General features: G+C 34.4%; 1 protein-coding gene across 2 annotated transcripts; it reads left to right on the forward strand.

Moving 5' to 3' along the window:
* The first annotated feature begins 575 nt into the window (after positions 1–575).
* On the forward strand, positions 576–16,596 carry LOC128993485 (trans-1,2-dihydrobenzene-1,2-diol dehydrogenase-like). Of its 2 annotated transcripts, none has more exons than XM_054417424.1 (7): positions 576–600; positions 11,352–11,553; positions 11,884–12,014; positions 12,701–12,858; positions 13,387–13,633; positions 14,220–14,385; positions 15,724–16,596. In XM_054417424.1, the coding sequence occupies exons 1-7, from the start codon at positions 580–582 to the stop codon at positions 15,828–15,830; spliced, it is 1,032 nt and encodes a 343-aa protein (XP_054273399.1). In that variant the 5' UTR covers positions 576–579; the 3' UTR covers positions 15,831–16,596. The 2 variants fall into 2 exon arrangements, with proteins under 2 accessions (XP_054273399.1, XP_054273400.1); XM_054417425.1 differs by lacking the exon at positions 576–600 and adding an exon at positions 8,717–8,764 and having other exon boundaries at positions 15,724–16,595.
* Positions 16,597–19,804: the final 3,208 nt, after the last annotated feature.

Genomic DNA, 19,804 nt, shown 5'->3' on the forward strand with positions numbered 1-19,804 from the left:
CCTTTTGTTCGCCACGTAACTGTGGTCTAAACGTGGCTTAATACACATACAGCGTTCAGTGCTATCAGTACTTATAGATTATGTGTTTGTGACAGCCAAATGCACTAAAGCAGGTTTAAAAGCATTATGATCAAGGACATTTGGGTCCAGTATTAATGCTATTAAATTAAAATGCTACTAAGTTGAATAGCCTAATTAGGCTATTCTTAGGAACAAACCAGTGACTAAGATTGTTGGGGAGAGCACTTTTTAGTTTATTTGACAGTTTGACTTAAATCAGAATCAGCTTATGATTTTCAACAAGAAGTTTACCTTTTTTCTCTTTGACTTGGTTGTGAACTAGGGCTTATCAAACATCGTAGTAATTCCTGGCATGGACTTTCCTACGCTTCTCAAGGCTACAAAAACATGACATGTAAAATTGTATTCCTTACTGTACATAGATCTAACATCTCAATTAGGCCTTCTTAATGGCTACTCAATACATACACATTTTTGTACAGCTTGTCTTTGAAGGTAGACTACTTTGTTGACAGCATTTTCAGAATGAAGGAATGTACGGATGAGAAGAAAAGCGGAATGCTAACCCAGAATAATAAGGTCATAATAATACTTAAATCACAAACCTACTTAATAATAGAACACTTATCCTTTGATATCGACATTTTATCGTTGTTTGTTTAGCAATGTTTATAATTTTTAGAACTTTTTAACCTATTATCATAAACAATATATCAATGTCATATCGTCATACATAAAGGATGAATGAATAAGAACAAAAACAAAACAAAAACAATCATTTCCAAAAATTTTCCTTCTTCCAGTTTGCTAGGCTTTATTAGTTGTCAGGTAGCTTTATATAATAGTGCTAAATGATACGTTATACACTCAAGTATTTGTTACTATCGTTAAAAAACAGAATAACTGCACTGGCCAATATTAGTGTTTTGAACTAATTCTGCTTTGACCTAGGGTAATGGCTGTTGAGAAACATGCCATAAGTCTGAAAACTGGTCAGGATTTACTGTAACTTTGCGAATTTGAGAGGGAAGATGGAAAGATTTTTCGCCTTTTCATTTCCCACCCTTTTTGTATCACAAGATTATGATTTTATTACATAATTTTTAATTATGTTATACATAAAGCCATATGAGCCATAGTGCCAGTGTGTTGGTTGATTTCCCCAAGGTTTCATTGTAAAAGTGTTGTTGTTTATTGGTATTAAGTTATTCTATTGTTAATTAAATTTTGTTTGTATTGCTGTTACTTACTTACTTACTTGATACTTGATACTTGTAGGTATCCCATTAGTAGCACGGGTGTGCCATGGTCGTCAAAGTTTTGGCCTATTCTTGATTTAAGAACTCTTCTACTGAGTAGTAAGGCCTAGTCGTTAAATATAAAACTACATAGAAATTTAATATAGATAGTTACAAGACAAATAAATCTAAATTTACAGATATTACAAAAAAATTTTGATTCTTTCAATAAATATGTTGGATGCCTGCTCCATCTTCGAATTCTCGAGCAGATCTCCATTTTTTTCGAGATCTTCTCAGGCACATACTTGTTGCTCTTAAAATTGAGCAAGTCAGTCTCGTTCTGATCCAATTAACTACCAGGCTGTAAGGCTTAACCACTGAGCTATAATTCTAACTGGAGGTAGCACTGAATGTCAAAGATGCGTGTCGCCAGCCGCCATGTTTGCGTGAGTCTGGTGTCATAAGAAGCCATATTATTGCTATAACTATTATTATACTTGGCTTAAAATACCTACTTTGTATGGTCGCCATTTCAAAGAAAATTATTAAAGTATTAAAAGTATTCAAGTATGACAAAAATACTCACTGCTATACCAACCTAGTTATAAGAAGCCATGTTATTGCTATGGTAAGAAAACTTACTGCTATACCAACCTAACAAAATCAGCGACTCGCTTTTGACAGACTTCTGCCATGGCAGTGCTACCTCCAGTTATAATTTTAGCTCAGTGGGCTTAACCCATTTTTCTGACAATCTCTCAGCTAGTGCTCTTATTAGTGTTTGAAAGTCTTTGCCTAGGATTCCGCAGACTGATGTTATCAAAGGAGTGAAAGAGGCATTCCGGCTCTCGCAGGCTGAAATATACTTTCTTTTCTTTTCTTCTTCTGCATTTTGTATGACATTGTCATGAGGTTTGGAAGCATATGAGGGAGCATCGGTGTCTACGACACGGATATCAAATAATGCTTCCCTCTGTGTCTCCCATACCCCTCTACATGCCAAGTCAGCTTTAATTGCAGGCCCGTTTGCATTTCTATTCTCTGCTATAAGGGGTTCTTTGATACAATTCCCCCATGCCTGTTCCATAATGTTTCCTAAAGCATCTCTAATTTCATTGTGTCGTTTGATAATTAGGCCACCTACAGGACATGTAAGGGCATGGTCTGTATTAAATTCTTTCCCACAGCCATCACATTTGGTTGGTAAATGGATCGGTGTCCGACCATATCTCAGTGCCAGGGAATCCCTAAATTCTTGGGGTGACATGTCTAAATTTAATTTCTTCAATGGTACACAGGATAACCAGCTGCCATGTTTTGATTTAGGGTCAGCATTTCGTAGAATTACATTTTGCCTTTGTAGTGAAAAATATTTTAAATTTTCATTTAATAATTTGTTCTCTTCAGTTTTCTTTTGTTCTCTATGGAGCTTTAATGCTTTTTTTAAAGCATCTTCATGCTCACTGAACTCAAAAGAGGTTTTTAATGCAAGAGATTGTAAGAGAACTTCACACCCTCTTTTTGACGTTTCATATATGTGTTTCGATTGTACTATTGGATCAGCCATCCCTATTCCTCCACTTTTTACTGTTAGATGAAGTAATTCATGCTCTTCTTTACATAGGCCTTCTTGTAATCCAAACAGATTGGGGAAAAGTGATGTTCTAATCGTGTGCTGGATTGGACTGAACATTTCTGGTTCAACTTTTACTACTCTCTGGAAAAAAGTCCATTCTGCTTGTAATGATTTTGTAGCAACAGTATGGGCTGATTGAGGGTGTTTTTCAGCAATCTCAGCAATATTTTCAACACGCTGGGTCCAAGCATTGATCTTTTCTGTTGCAAACTTTTTCTTTTCTTCCTCGCAGCCAATAAAGCCTCCTAAAAACTTGCTGCCATGAACAACTTCGATTCCCTCCATTTGTTTCATAACTTTTTGGGGAATTTCAAAATCATGGTTCCAAATTAGTTTGGTTTTTTTTGCTTGAGGGTAGTATCCATATTTTGGACCAATTTCTTTAAGTTTTTGCCACCATTGTATCACATTATTAAGGGATCCTTGACAAGATGAATCATCTGCATACCAGGTCTGGAAAACATCTGGCATTCTTTTTAATTCCTGAATTAGTGGAAGAGTTGCTAATCCATACAAAATCATTGATAAAGGGTCACCTTGGGTGACACCTTCTTTGCTGAACAGTCTTTTACTAGTTCCAGGGATTATCAAGTCTGTGTTGCATTGATAAGTGTTGTAAATAAATCTGGCAGCTCTAGGCCAATGTAATCTTGCTTGCCACAATGCATTTACTCTGTTAATTTTATTGAAGGCGTTATCAGCATCAACTAATATCATGCACCATTCATTTGTATTGTCAAAGTTCTCATCCATAACAGTTTGCATAAAATGTATTGCTCCCTCTATGCCTGATTTTAGGCCTCCACATAGTTGATTAGTACCTAAAGCATGTTTTGCATCATCACCAAATGCTACTATCATGCATTTAGCTATGATCCGTCTTAGGCATTCTCCAATTCCGATTGGTCTCACTCCGGGACATTTGTCAATGGCTATCAATCTATTTGCCATTAAGGCTCTTATTTTATGCCAAGGTATTATTTCTCCATTTAATTTCATGGCTAAAGAAGCTATTGAAGATCTAAGAAGCGCACTTTTCTTTCCATGTCTTAACAAGAAATCCGTCCAATTTTCTGAGGAGCTTCCTCCTGGGCCACCACTTCCATGAAGTTGTCTTGCTACTTTCTCAACATGCTCTGCTGTTATTTCTGTGTTTTCTAGTTTGGGAACTTCACTCATGGTTTCAGGTAGTTTTATTAAATCTTTGTTTGGAATTATTTGGTCTGGATGTTTTTCTTTTAATAAATCATAAACTGTAGTGTTGGTGTCACCGATATAATCATTAGGATTAAGGATTCCTCCTACCATATTTTGGTTTACTACTCTTGATGCATCTTTTATTTTTCCACATTGAACAAGTCTGTTGAAATAAGTTTCTGTAAACTGTTTTTGTTCATTTGCATCAAGTTTTTTACACTTGTTCTTTAAAGATCTATCGCATCGGATGGCCTCATTTACTAGCTCATCATACCTCTCCTCCTTCCACTCATTAATTCTTCTATCAATTAGTCTTCTGATGTCTTTTGTTTGTTTTATCATTTTTTCCCTCTGCAAAATAACAGCAATGAAACATATTACTCTTTCAGAGGTTTCTTTTCCAGTTGCCAGCAATAATATTTCTTCCGCTAGTAATTGTACAAATTTGTCTCCAATGGATCCATTTGGCAAATTATATTGCAATCTTTTAAGAGTAACGATCTTTTCCCAACGAGGCAACCATCTAGATGGTACTTGATCCTCAGAGGATTGTATTGGATTTACTTCGAAATATTTTGAAAGATAATCAGGAGATCTGCATTCGGTGTGTTTGGGTGGATTAAGAGTTGTCAATGAATCATTAACTTTTTTAGAATGATCTTTGTTCAAGTGATTGAGGAATCTTGCATGACTTTTGAAACTAATCTCACATTTAGTACATTTGTTTTGATTAGTTTTTGAATCTATAACACTATAATTGCTGTATGTATCTATTTCCCAAGTTTTAGATTTTGGAATAAGTAGGTCAAAATGTCCAGACACAGGATTGCCAGATAATAGTAAATTTATTATTTTATTGTTATCACCAGAAGAGATTTTTATTGGAGGCTTCCTCATAGCTATCGTTCTTGTCATTATTCTTGGTTCTGTAGATTGAAGGTATATATGAAAATTAAGTTGGTATATTTGGGATAGAGCAAGGCATTCAAGGGACGTGCCGTATGTTCCATCATTCCTCATTAGTTGAATATATTTATCTTTCTCTGAAGCTTTGCTTTCATCAACTACAAATGTTTTTACTTCTTCCCAATGTTTATTTAAATACTGAACTGCTTGAGTTCGTAATTTAGAATGGCTATTTTGATTATTAAATAAGTGTTGACTTACAGTACGAAATAAGCAGTTTCCATCCTTCTCTATTCTTATAACTGAAAAATATTCTGCAGTCCCCATTCTAAGGTTCTTGATTGAGGTTTTTAAGGCCAATGGTTTTGATCCTCTTCTGTTATTTTTTACTTTTAAAGATAAAGTTGATCACTTGGATGAAATTTAGAATGCATTATTTTGTTAAAGATTTGATAAAAACTATTATAAATAACACTAATTTAAGTATTTTAGTAAAAATTAAGTGGAAGGAATATTTTTGCTTGTGTTTATAAAATTTGAGTCAGCTGTCTTTCTACTTCCAAGTGATTTCATCCAAGTGATCAACTTTATCTTTAAAAGTAAAAAATAACAGAAGAGGATCAAAACCATTGGCCTTAAAAACCTCAATCAAGAACCTTAGAATGGGGACTGCAGAATATTTTTCAGTTATAATATTATTAATATTCTTTAAACTTGGATTTGAACTTCTCCGCATCTTCAATTTCCCTTATGGCAGCTGGAATTTTATTGTAAATTCTTATGCATGTAGGTCTTGGTCCATCTCTCACTAAACTGGATGAAACTTGTGGTACATGTAACATTTCCTTCTGCCTCGTTGAATAGTTATGGATTTGTTGATTTTTTTGAAAATGTTCTGGCTTCCTTTTAACTGTCACTGCAGACTCAAGAATGAACAGAGCAGGCAGTGTGAGTATATATTCAGTTGTATAAAAATTGGTTTACAATGTGATAAGTAGGGTTCTCTCGCAATTGTTCTTACTATGCGTTTTTGAAGCAAAAATATACGCTCCGCCAAGGGACTATTCCCCCAAAATATCACACCATAATTCATTATGCTATTGAAGCATCCAAAATAAACTTTCAACAGTACAGCTTGATCAACTATCAATTGCAGCCTACGTACCAAGTGACACACAGCTTTCAGTCTTGCTGCTGTGGCGTTTACTTGGTTCTGCCATTTTAAGTCACTGGTTATTGTCAGACCAAGATACTTAATAGAGTTATCTACAACGATACTAGCTGCCTCAAGGCGAAGTAGTGGTGTGCTTCCAGGCTTCTTGCGGTTGTAGAATTGTATAGCCTTAGTTTTACTCCTATTTAGTATAAGATCGTTTTCTTTACACCATCCGCTCATTTCATTTAGGCCAGTTTGTGCCTTGTCTCTTAGCCTACCCAGGTCACTGTCCTGAACTAAGTGACTCACATCATCAGCAAAGAGCCACACTTTCCCTTCAGATAAAGAGTCGGGTAAATCGTTGACATAGATCAGAAACAATACTGGTCCAAGGTTGGAGCCTTGCGGCACTCCGGTGTTTATGGCAGGGGAAATTGTAGAACGGTAGTTTCTTGTTAGTCCTTCAGAGCTTGAATGTTTTACTGATACAATCTGGTGTCGGTCCTGTAGATAGGTAGAAATCCATTGGAGTGGCTTATCTTTAATTCCAATATTTGCCAGTTTAATTTTAAGTTTACTATGGGAGAGAAGGTCAAAGGCCTTTGTCATGTCATAAAACAAGCACAGGGATTCTTCCAACACATCCAGGTTGTCATGTATTGAGACTAATAAATAAAAAATTGCATCGGTTGTTGAACTGTTTTTTCTAAATCCATATTGTTGTGGTGATAAAAGATTGTTATGTGATAAAAAAGGATTAAGTCTTTTAAGGAAAATTATTTCAAAAATCTTAGAAAATGCACTTTGGACTGCCACTGGCCTGTAGTTTTTTACTTGATCTTTCTCATCCTTTTTGTGGATAGGCACTACCTTGGATGTCTTTAGTTTACTAGGAAAAACTCCATTTTCAAAAGATTTATTTATAATTTTAGCAAGTGGTTTAGCTATTGATTCTTTGCATGACTTTAGGAGATAGCAAGGGATATCATCTACTCCAGAGCTTTTTTTAAGACTAACCTTATCTATAACCTCCTTTACCTCACTTTCAGTAGTAGGCCATAAGCGGAAATCACCCGCACCATCATCAACACCCGATATCAGAGGCTCCTCTTCGCTTGTTCCAGTCAGTTTTAATACCTCCTCTACAAAGTAATTATTAAACACATTTGCAACATTAACTGGATTAGTTATGTGCTCGTCATTCAGTTTCAAACTTAAATTAACATTATTTACAAAATTATCATCACAAGTTAAACTTCTTACTATCTGCCAAGATTCCTTGCTAACATTTTTAGCATTATCTATTTTAGAATTGTAGAACTGTTTCTTGGTACTATTTAGAAGTTTGGCATGTTGATTTTTAGCATTCAAGTATTCTGTTTTTGAATTATTACCAGGCCTATTGTTATTTCTTGTCTCCCAATACAATTGTGTTAGGTTATCTTGTGACTGTAAAACTTCTTGAGTTATCCATTTAACTTGTGAATCGTTCTTGACATTAAAAATACCCTTTGGAAAACATAATTCAAATATATACAAAAATGTTGTGTAAAACTCGTCAAAAATAAAATCCACACTTGGATTTTCGTTATCAGTTTGCCAGTCTTGAGTTGCCATAATTCTTGAAAACAGTTCCAAAGATGAGCTATTTATTTTCCTCTTCTCAATGGTTTTCTTGATAAGGCTGTGTCTCATGTCGAGATTAATTTTGAGGTACAAAATATTATGGTCAGACAGTAAGGCTGGCAGTGCCCCAGAAACATATAAGCTTTCATCCAAATTAGTAATAAAATAATCAATCTGACTAATACTTTCCTCTGTTACTCTGGTAGGGGTTTTTAAGGATACATGCAGGCCATATGAGTCCATGGTGGAAGGAGTCTAAAACGTCATATAGACACTCTTTTTGCCATGATTCTGTCAAATTGTCCACATTTAAGTGTTGATTGTTATTATTCATTGTCATATTATTTTTAATATTTATGATATTATATCCAGGCAAAATCATAAAAGTATTAATAACTTTTGAACAGTAATTGTTACAGCAATGGGGAGTTACACTATTTTGTTTAGAATTATAAGGATCAAAACCACAAAACACATTAATTATAATCAATATACCCCGCCGCAGCAAGCCTGCAGACTAAGCGAATTTCCATTTACCTGCCTGGATTTCTTCTAAAATATTCCCTTTCCCTAAAAAGTATCAGATTTATTTTCTATTTAATTTATTTATAAACCATGTGTTTATGATTATATTTGCATTTAATTGTTTGTTTATTCCAGCAGTGTTTTGAAAATAAATATGTAATTATGTTCTAATATCTTAGAAGATGATTTGATTAGATTTTTTGTGAAAAAGTAAGAAATCAATCATGATTTAGTTAAACATTATTGTGATAATTTGTAATCTGTGTTCGTTAGTAACAATGTAAACTTAAGAAATGAACTGAGTCGACTCCGACGGACGAAGTTGGAGCTTGGAGGTTCAAACTTCTCAAAAAAAGTACGGAACTTTTCTTTTCTTTTAAGTTTAAATTTTTAATTTTCAATATTTTCATCATTTCGATTTCATCTCTTTCATCAAGATCAAGCGAAGCGCTGGCCGTGAGTACTGTTGGTCTAAATCAAGAATATTAAATTTTAATTTTCTACGAATTCGACTAATTGTTTGCTGTAGAGCAATGGAATAAAAATAACTGCGCCTACTTATAATAATTAATTAGCTTCTTCTTCTGGTTTATATCCTTATCACTTGACTAACCTCAATCTTGTTATCGAAATAGAGATTAGGCCTAAGTACTAAGTATTTTGGCTTGTTCAGTTGTCAAATTGGGTACAGTTTCTTAACTGGGCTATGCTAATATCGATTTAAACTATGGATTCGATTAGTAAACCTTCCATGTGATTTTTTCACCATCAGCAAGTTTGGTTGGTTAGGATAGGTTATGATGGTTTAATTTTATAATAGATATATTTGAAAATATTGATTATTAATCAATATTTCCAATTCGATAGTTTCAATCGATATTAGCATAGCCCAGTTAAGAAACTGTACCCGAACCCACTGCTCAAAAAAGGGAATAAGTTACTGTCATGGTAATTAGGTTGACTTATTTAAGTACCTAGGCCTAACTATTATTTCTTTTTGCGAGTTTCCCATGTAGGCCTAATAAGCTATCAAGTTATCAAGCCCTAACTTACGGTAGACCGACCCTTGACTGTTTGACCTTTTTGTTTCTTGATTTTCCAAGAAGCCAAAAAAAACACCATACAAATCACACAAGGCTATAAAATGAACTTATGGATTTAAAAATAATCTATTGAAACTAAGTTATCAAATTGAAAATATTAATTAAGTTAATAAACTTAAGTTATTGGATATTTTTAATTACCATTATAAAATGAAACTGTCATAACCAAACCTAACTTACCAAACTTGCTGATAATGAAAAAATCGCATGAAGGTTTACTAATCGAATCGATAGTTTCAATTGTTATTAGCATAGCCCAGTTAAGAAATTGTTCTATTAAAACAGGGTTTTATGGGGTTTTCTCCAATTTTTGACCCCTTTAACCTAACATAAAATTTTTCAGTGACTTTGTAAACTATTTTGTTGGTTATTTAACCCTTCACGGAAGGTTGACAGATAATATATCCGTCTAAGTGTTTGGCGATAAAGGACGGGTGGCAGATATATCCGCTTATGGTTTTTAATGTTCCGGACGGGAAGCGGATATATCCGCCTTCTCTTCAGACAGACTGGCAGGTGCTTGAGCAGTAACCATGTTTCGTGGCACCAAGGCGCCACTTTCCTGCTCTCTCCATGGCTGCGCTCTCCCGCACTTCCCTCTCTCTCCCTTGCCTACCCTCTCCCATGCACCACCCACCTCTCCTACCCCCCCCCCCCTTCGACGATTCGTGCTCAACACTTATTTATTGTTTACATATTGTTCTTTATTTATTGCCTAACGTTGTCATCGTCATATCTTCAAAGACGGGTAGTGGATATATTGTTCAGCATAGTTAAAATCGAGTAAAAATTATTTTTTCAGTATGAAGTGTTCCATTGTGTTTAAACTTATTTTATGTATACTTGTATGTATAACAAAACACAAATAAGGAAAATAATTTTCCTATAATTTTTTCCCGTTCTATGTCACGATTTTGCTCGTCCGGGAAGGGTTAAAAAACTGAATGGCCTAAATATAGTACCGTACAGTATTCTAATTTAGTATATTTAAGGGTTGTTGTTTGTATTCCTGATGGTTACATAAGTAGAAAATTCAAGAAAACTCTAGGCCTAAATTAAAAATCGTAACTTAATTTAAGTTATTCTTATGGAGAATGAACTGTTATTTTGATTGATTGATTTAAGAGAAAGCAGTCCAAACCTATGTCTTATGAATGTGCAGGGAATTGAACCTGTTCCTCCCGCAACGAAATCTGAGATGCTAAGTTTAAAGACTCGCCTAGCAACACCCACTTATGTTAGGACAAATGTTTTCAACTTAACGTAACTTAATTGTAAAACTAAATTCTAAGTAGTATCAGAATTAAAACCTACTGAGAGCTAAAGGGCAACCCCCCCCCTCTATATATCCATTGTTTACCATTCTCTACTTCTCACCTGCCACTCTACTTCTCAAGTTAGCCTATGCAAAACTAAATGGGGTATCCTTTGCTTACCGCCAAAAAACCGCTGGAAATTATTGATACAGTTACAGTACGTCATTCTTTTGGAAATTAAAACAATTGTATGGTAAAATTAAAACATGTTAAATACTTGATACTTGATACTTGAGCACTACATCGGTAACCGACAATGTCGGAATAGATTGCGTCAAACTTATAACTAAAAAAAAGAAATATAAAAACTTATGATGGCGGCGGGTTGCCAAAAAGTGGTGTGTCCTCTAGTTCAGTCAATGAATAGAGAGGTCTGCGCACCAAATAGTCCTTCAGTTTGTCTCTAAAAGCTTAAATAAGAAGGGAGAAAGAAAGGCCCATGGAAGACAATCCTATCCCCATTATATTCCATCCTGAATTATCACAGTGAGTTATGGACATCAACTTTTAACACCAGACTTTATCTTAACAGCCATTATCTTAATTTAAAATTATAAATAATACTTTAATTATTGTATACTTTAAATCAAGGCTTGACATTTAGTAAATTTTAAATATTTTCAGATGGCTACTAGTTGGGGAATAATATCTGCTGGTAAAATCAGCAGTGATTTTGTTACCGCCATGAAGAGTCTTCCTTCAGAAGATCACACTATTATTGGTGTTGCTGCCCGTGACAAAGTAAGAGCAGAACAGTTTGCAAAACAGCACAAAATACCTCTCGCTTTTGGATCTTACCAAGAACTCCTGGATAATTCTGACATAGGTAACCTATTTCAATATTTAAAATCTATGATTTGCTTTTGAAAATATTGTTAAAATATGAACATAAGGTATTCAATTTATTCAAATTTGTCTAAGATCAAAATTTAAAATATAACCTAAATAGGCCCAGCTTATAAATTATTCTTGCAATCTTAAATTGAGACTCAATAATCTTAAAAGCAATAACAAGCACCTTAACTAGCCATATCAACAACTGATCTTAGTGGTTGTCAAAACATGTTTTTACCACTTAAAGTTTTCCGTAATGTTATACAATTCTGAAGTCCATAACACTTGATTTGAGTCAAACTAAATACAAACTTTGTTTCAGAGGTTGTGTACATCGGAGTTTTGCATCCATATCATTTTGAAGTAGCTAAAATGAGTCTGGAACACGGCAAATCTGTTTTGTGTGAAAAACCGCTTTGTATGAACTTGAAAGAAACCAAACTACTTGTAGAGGTTGGTGGTTAACTGGCATGGTAGCTCAGTTGGCTAAGGCATTGTACGGGTTTTGAATCCCGTACATGTACAATCAGTATTAAGCTCAATAATGTATGGCTTAGCTGGTGAGAGAGGCCCACCACCATAAACGGCCCCTAAATCATCTGTGTTCGGCTTGTTGACCGCATTATTTAGTTTAATGGATTGCACGTAGATGTTTTTTTCTCCTTTATTTTGGGACACATTGTACTAAATATATTTTATTATAAGAGACATAAAATGAATAACAACAAAAAAGTATTTTAACAATGAAAGATTAAAAACTAATCAAAATTCATGTTTCTGGCCCATGGATTAATAACATTGACAATAATTAGGTTTTCTACATACATCTGTTAAATAGTCCAAAGTTGCAAGCTTTAAATGTTGTCTTCGCAACAAACTTATAAGCTGATGAGCAATATTAATTGTTGTACTATTTCACGGAGGTATGTAAAAAACATATATTATTGTCTTAAAAACTAGGCGTGTGGCTTAAAGTGTTGAGTTTTTAAATAATTTTTGTTTGATAGAGGAAATCACTGTTAAATGATTTAGGTCTATTAATTAATTGCACCTTAAAGATAAAACAATAGCAAGTCAAGAATGTTTTTTTATCCCACTTAAAATTATGAAATGTCAAATTCTACTCTTATATCATTTAGGTAGCCAAGAAGAAAAAGCTGTTTCTGATGGAGGCTGTATGGAGTAGATGTTTACCAGCTTATGGATATTTGAGACAGTTACTTCTCGACAAATCAATAGGTGATCCCCTCTTTGTGGACGTCTCATTTGGAGCCAAGATTGATGTTGACAGAATATGGTTTGTTGATTGTGAATGGTTTCCTATTTTCTCTGAATTTGACTTTTACTGTGATATTTAGATTTGCATGTATTTAGAAACTCTGCAACCAAAAACCTAGTAGTCTGGATTTCTCGGTGAACTCAATAAAAAAACATAATTAATTATTCATGGAACAGTTTATTCATGGAACACTATGTTTGATTAACCCGATTTCAGATGACCAGGGTTTTACCTTACATTGAACTTATATTAAAAGAAATTATACCATTTTTGCATTTCCACAGACATTCTCTAGTCCGAGAGAACTTTTAAAACATTTTCAAGTTCTCTCGAAAACTTTAGTAAAAAGGTCTGTAGGTATTTAGAATGTGGCAGGGACTGGCCATGTAAATCCTATGGCATAGCAGGAAATGTTGAAAGAATCCACTCTTTTCCTTTATTTAGAAAGTTACAGAGACAAAGTTGAATATCCCTTAGGGTGGCAGGAAACTGACAAAACCAATACCTTTTTTCTAAGAGACATAAGTTGTTAATCATTTATGGCAGGAAGAAGGAGCTCGGTGGAGGCACAGTGCTAGATCTAGGCATATACACACTACAGATGGCAATGCTAGTGTTTGGAGGTCAGCCGTCGTCTGTTGTTGCGGCAGGTCATCTCAACACGGAAGGGGTGGATGTAGACTCTGTCACTGTGTTGACTTACCCCGGAGGAGGAACAGCTGTTTGCTCCACCCACAGCAAAGTGCAACTACCTAACACTGCTCACATTGTGGGGACCAAAGGAACCATCACTGTAAGTTAGCTGTTAACTTATCAGCTGGTGGCTTTTGAAATCATTTAGTCTATTAGGATCAAATCAAAAATTTTCCACAAAACTATGATCAATGTAAACAAAATTGCAGATTTGTCTGTACACTGTGTATAATTATGAAGTCTGTCGTTACCTTTACATTTCATCGCCTAGACTAATAATGATGTATAGTTTAATCTTATGGAAATTTCTGTTTGTCTGTGGGTGATGCCAATTTTATCTACTCCAGAAAAAAATTAGGGCCCCAATCAAGATTAAAACTTGTGGCTGTATTCAATACATTTGTGAGAATCTCTTAGCTATGTAGACCTTAGTTATACCTATTCTAAAAAAAGTTAAAAAACCTGTTTTTGTACAATATTGGACACATTTTCTCCTGCAAGTTTGTCCACGTGAGTACCAATCTATCTATACCAATCTATATTGTCTATCAAATACCAATCTGTCATTTCGACGAAGATCCTTTCTACAAACTATCACTGATAATTTTTTAACGTTTATTAACAAAATACTCTCATATAATACAATTTGTGCAAAATAATTGTAAACAATATTATTTTATGTCTAGATCCACTCACCCTTCTGGTCGGCAACCAAGATCACGTATTCTCCACAGAAGGGGAAAACAGAAGAAAAGGAATTTTCTCTGCCAGAAAGTAAAGGCTCGTTCAATTTTGTCAACAGCGTTGGTCTTAGTTACGAAGCAGCAGAGGTGCGAAGATGTCTCAGAGAAGGTAACTATAAAAAATGTATGGTTTCAAAATGTACAATGATGAAATTAAAAACATCCAAATTACTATAATAAATTTTCCAAATTTGGAGATTGCTGAAACAATCAACTATCATGGTCTCAACTTAGTCTCTTCTTTTTTCTCAAACCCTCCAATATATTCAGTGTTATTTTTAATTAGATGTTTTTAGGCGAGGTTATTATATTTATCAATCTTGTTGGCTTCACTCGCCTTAATGTGTTAATCCAGGACCCGTCAAAATGTACACACCACAAAGACACAGTTACACATACACACACGAACCTAAAAAATCGTGCTTATATACTCCCTTGTTTCACAGGACCAAAATAATGTCCTGCTTCCTCAGGGAATGAAAAAGTTATTTCTCTCGCTCACGCGAGCCATAAGTCCTCGGGACCGAGGCCAGTCCGGATAACGGTTTGCCAGTTAAACCGACGTCCCCAAAAACTTGTTAAAACTGACAAGTTTGACCATTTAAATTCATACTGTATACAGTATTTGAATTAAATTTAGGAGAGCATTGTTGTTAGACTTGTGATCACTGGTCTAAAATATTTCCCACGAGAACAGTCGTTTCAGTACCGCCCACTTCCTGCCGATCTAGTCCGGTTAGACACCATGTCCGTGTTTTGACACCATTCTATGTACAGAGTACTAATATTGAATAAAGATTTTATTGATTGATTGATTGATTGGTTAAACCGATGTGCTGATAAAAATTGTCCGGTTAAAGAGATGTTATATCCGCCGAGTGTAGTCCGGTTAAGCCGATGTCTGGTTAAAAGGTGTCCAGATAAGAGGGAGCCTACTCTACTGCTGCACAATTAACATAACCCTAAACCTATAATTTTTACGTTGTTATGCAGGTTTGTTATAACCAATTTACTAAATAACATCTTGATCAGCATTGTATGTGTTATCAAATTTGCGGAAAGTAAATAAATGAAACGTCGTAAAACACAGATTTATGCTTATACTGTTACTCACAAGACGGTAAATATAAAAATAGATGGTAAGTGGTGATCAATATTGGGTCTGATGATGATTGGAGTGTCCAATCTAAATCGATCACCACTTACCATCTTTTTTGCATATTTACCGTCTTGTGAGTAACAGTATGAATGTAAATATATGTTTAAGTGTTATAAGACGTTTCTTTTATTTACTTTCCATAATATAATACTGCACTGTAGTTGGACCAAACCCTTTTACCTATTTTGTTTGTGTGTATTTTGCGTTATACATTTTCTTTCAAACTTTGAGTGCATGGGAAAATGCCACTTTCGGTACTTGTAATAAAATTGTTTTTGTATATTTCAGGACTAAAGGAGAGCCCATTGGTAACCCATGAAGACAGTCTTACACTAGCAAGACTTGAAGATGAAGTGAGGAGACAGTTAAAAGTATTCTATTCTCAAGATGACTGATAAGATAAAATATTCGTAGAGTTTTTGGAAGGCTTTTAGTTTCAACAAAACTTTGTAAGAAGTTCACGGTTCTAAAATAAATTTAATTTGTGGCTGAACATCAAAGGTACAAAAACATTAAAAGATTTTTGTTAACAATACAAAAAAGACACCGATTAGTAATAATTTTGTTAAGTACAGGGTGTTTAAAAAATTACTTTACAACTTTTAAAATTCATATAAAATAAGTTAAACAAGGCACAGAGCTGGTTTTGGTGTTGTTTTAAAGGGAGGGAAACACATCAAGTTTTGACCCCCGTAATTCACCAGTGCCTAATAATGCCGCATAAGCCACACAAGCGCTGGCGGCAGTTACGTTGAAAATGGATATGTTAACTGAACCAGAGTGTGCTAGCTGTGTGTTTTGGTTTGAAGAATCGAAGTCGGCGACAACAGTTAAGCGTAATTTTCTGACCAAATACGTTAAAGATCCTTCTTGGGGCAGTGAAAATCAAAATGAAACATTGCAGCATGTTTGTGATAGCCCTGAAATGAAAGTTTTTTGTGCGTTGAGCAAGTGGGAAATGTACACTACTCTTTTCCAAGAGAGAACCATAAGCGGGATAGTGTACCTTGATACGATGCAACAATTTTTGATGTCAAAGATCAATGATGACGACCGAGAACAAAATGTTTACTGCATGCAAGATGGCGCACCACCACACTATCTGACACGTCCGGGATTTTCTCAATGACCACTTTCCAGATCAATGGCCATGATGCGCCAATTGCATGCCCCCCCCCCCCCCCTGTTCCCCTGACCTGACACTGCTAGATTTTTATCTTCTTGGGTTTCATGAAAGACAAGGTGTATGTACCTCCTTTGACGGCCACTCTACCTGAAGTTAGAGCAAGAATTAGCGCTGCCGCTGAGTGTGAATTAACACCTCAAATGCTAGTGCGGGTCTGGGAAAAAATCTACTACCGATGGGATGACTGCAGGATAACCAACAGAATCCACCAATAAAATCTTGAGTTTAAGGTAAAAAAAACAAGTGTTTTCCTTTAAAACAACACCAAAACCAGCTCTGTACCTTGTTTCATTAAATTTATACGAGTTTTCAAATTTGTTAAGTCCATTTTGAAACTTTTAATAAATAAATAAGAACAAGAAGCCAAGTTTCTTGACAAAAATGTTTTAACATGAACTGTCAGTAAAGAACTAAGTTTTCCATTGTTTATGTATTGTTAATTAGTTTAAGTATGAAAATTATTGTTCAAGTGATTGTTGAAAATAAATTTATATTCTTGTCAATGAGTTTCTTTCTTTTGCAGCAAGTATAAGACTTTTTTGTTAGATTAAAATCATATAAGGGAATTAGCCCTAGTTAACTCAATCTCCATATAGATCTGTTAACATTGGTTGCAATCAAATTTAAAATAAGAATTAATAAAATACTATAGTTCGGCCGCTTAGATAGCGACCTCCTCTAGCATTGGTTAGCATTAGCGCGCAGGTCGCTATCTAAGCGACCAAACTATAGCTGTTGTAACCGTGCTTTGCAACGGGAAGAAGACACGAAACATTTTGATCTTTACATCTGTTGTATAAAACTGTTACACATTCGCCATGCTTATAGAAACAAAATTCAAGATTTATGGCCTTTGTATAAACAGCTTGTAAATCTGGTATGTAGAGGAAACCGCCATTTTGGTTTTGATTAATTTTATATCTTGTGTAGGCTGATATGAGAAAAACTTACCAAATTTGAGGGTTGCAATTAAAACTCATATCTTGGATAAGAAGTTGTATTTATCAAGATTATATACACAACATTTATATTAACACCTTAACTTTAGAGACCGTCACGAACACAGCGCTAACTTCAAAACACTGGCGGGAAATAGTTTTAAAAGTTAACTATTGATATAAAACTCACATGAAGCAACTAATGAGAAAAATGCTGCTTTTTAAGGTGAGTCAAATTTGGTCAATTTCATAACGTTTTAAAAAGACACTTTCACACAAACTGCACATTTTTATTTGTCTACAGTTGTATTATGACAACTAAAATTTATTAAAACATTAATTGGATACAATGTTGTTCAAAAATCAAAAAGTTTGATCTTAAAGTCACATTTATCTAAAAATATTAGGCATACTTGTTCACTAACAATTAGGACATTCCTGTAGTCATAATGAATTCCTAAACAGGTAGGCCTTAATTTTGGTTCTGTTTAGTTGTCATTAAGGTAAAATGTTGAGAAATCAGCTGATTTTTGCAAACCAATTCAAGTGAACAAAATTCCACTTTGTATGACAACTGTAGACGAATGTTTCTTTTTCAAGTTTCCAGAAATATATGAGAAAATTTTACTTAGCAGCCAGAATTTAAATTAGGCAGCATTTTAAGTGAGCATAAAATAAGTAAATTGCGAAGTCAAGAAATCAAAATTAAACTAACTTCTGCAGTTCACTGTAGAAACCATTACTCTGAATATTATGTAAATATCCCTTTAATAATTGCTTAGCTAAATATTTGTACATTAATCTTACTACTTATAAAGTACAAAAAACTACATCAAATATTTACAATGCTTATTTATATTGGTCCTAGATCAAATGAGCAAGACACTTATTTTCTAGGAAGATTTTTTTAAATTAGGATCAGACTCGTTTTAGGTGATAATACACTAATCAGTCTAAAAGAAACAATTATATTGTAATAGTGTTGACCATTTATAAAAAAGTGTGTCGATTATTTGAACAAGGATAATACAAATTCTTTGAACTCAAGATTTTTCATTTTGATATGCTGCAGAACTAAACGTCAATCAAATTGTGGTAAATATTTTATGTTTGTGACTTGACTTGATTATGAAAATAAAACCTAGAATCAGTATCCTACTAAAGTACAATAATCAGTGCAAGAAAGCCCACTTTGTCAGGTAACTGTAGGAAAAGAGATTTTCCAATTTTCCCTTGTATCTGAGATTTACATTATGATCTAATTATCTAACATAATAATTTAGCGATTAACAGGGGTTTAAGTTCCTAACTTGTCCAGTACTACCATAATAAGAAAAGAAGTACACAAAGATTTAGTCATCTATAAAAGGCAAAGCCCTCACTGACTGACTCACTCACTCATCACTAATTCTCTTACTTCCCATTTACCTAGGAGGCTGAATTTTTGGTACACTGATTCTTTAGGCATTAAATAGGAAAACTAAGCTGTTTTTATTCTGATCGGGCTTTCGGGCTCCGCCCCAGTGGCTCTGGAGTTTCCCATGTTAGCCTTATGATTTTTCATATTTAAAAGGAATTAATGAATCTTAACAGCTGTTTCAATTAAACACGTTGGTTCTGTTCTATGATGTTCAATAGCATTAAAGTTACAAGGATTACCAACAGGGTGCAGCACTATTATTTTTTTAAATTTATGTTAACAGCTAATTTGCAACCAAAAGGTGAGTGAGCGTAGCGAACAAACTTCAACCAGGACGTGATTAAACGGGACAAAGCCCGCGGGTACAGCTAGTAATCTTTAAAAGAATCTTAGCTTAAGTTTACTTTACTTATTTTATTTCTTTAGGTTTGAAAGTTTTCTTTGATGGAACACTTTGTTCTCCTACAGGATGAAGAAATGTAAAAAAAAATTATCTTGAACATCAAATGAATAATAGTGATTCAAATTGCTACCTATTTTGGTTGACTGCATTTACTTAATTACATAATACTTTATACAATAGATATTGGAATCACCTAGCTGTCATCAGCAATTTGACATATACTATTCCCCGTTAGCTTGTCAACAACCCCACCCCCCCTCCCACAACGACCACGGGCAGGCACCTAAGCGGTACGAGTATCTATGATATTTTATGGGGGAAATCACAAAAGTTGCAACAACTTTTGGATTGTAATTTTTACAACATTGGGGGTTGTATATATTGTATAATTTTCTATCAAGTTAAAAGGACCATAACGTACT

Source organism: Macrosteles quadrilineatus, unplaced genomic scaffold (genome assembly GCF_028750875.1).
Source record: "Macrosteles quadrilineatus isolate MER2022 unplaced genomic scaffold, UCM_ALF_1.0 Scaffold_4__1_contigs__length_99947679, whole genome shotgun sequence".
NCBI classification, from domain to species: Eukaryota; Metazoa; Arthropoda; class Insecta; order Hemiptera; family Cicadellidae; genus Macrosteles; species Macrosteles quadrilineatus.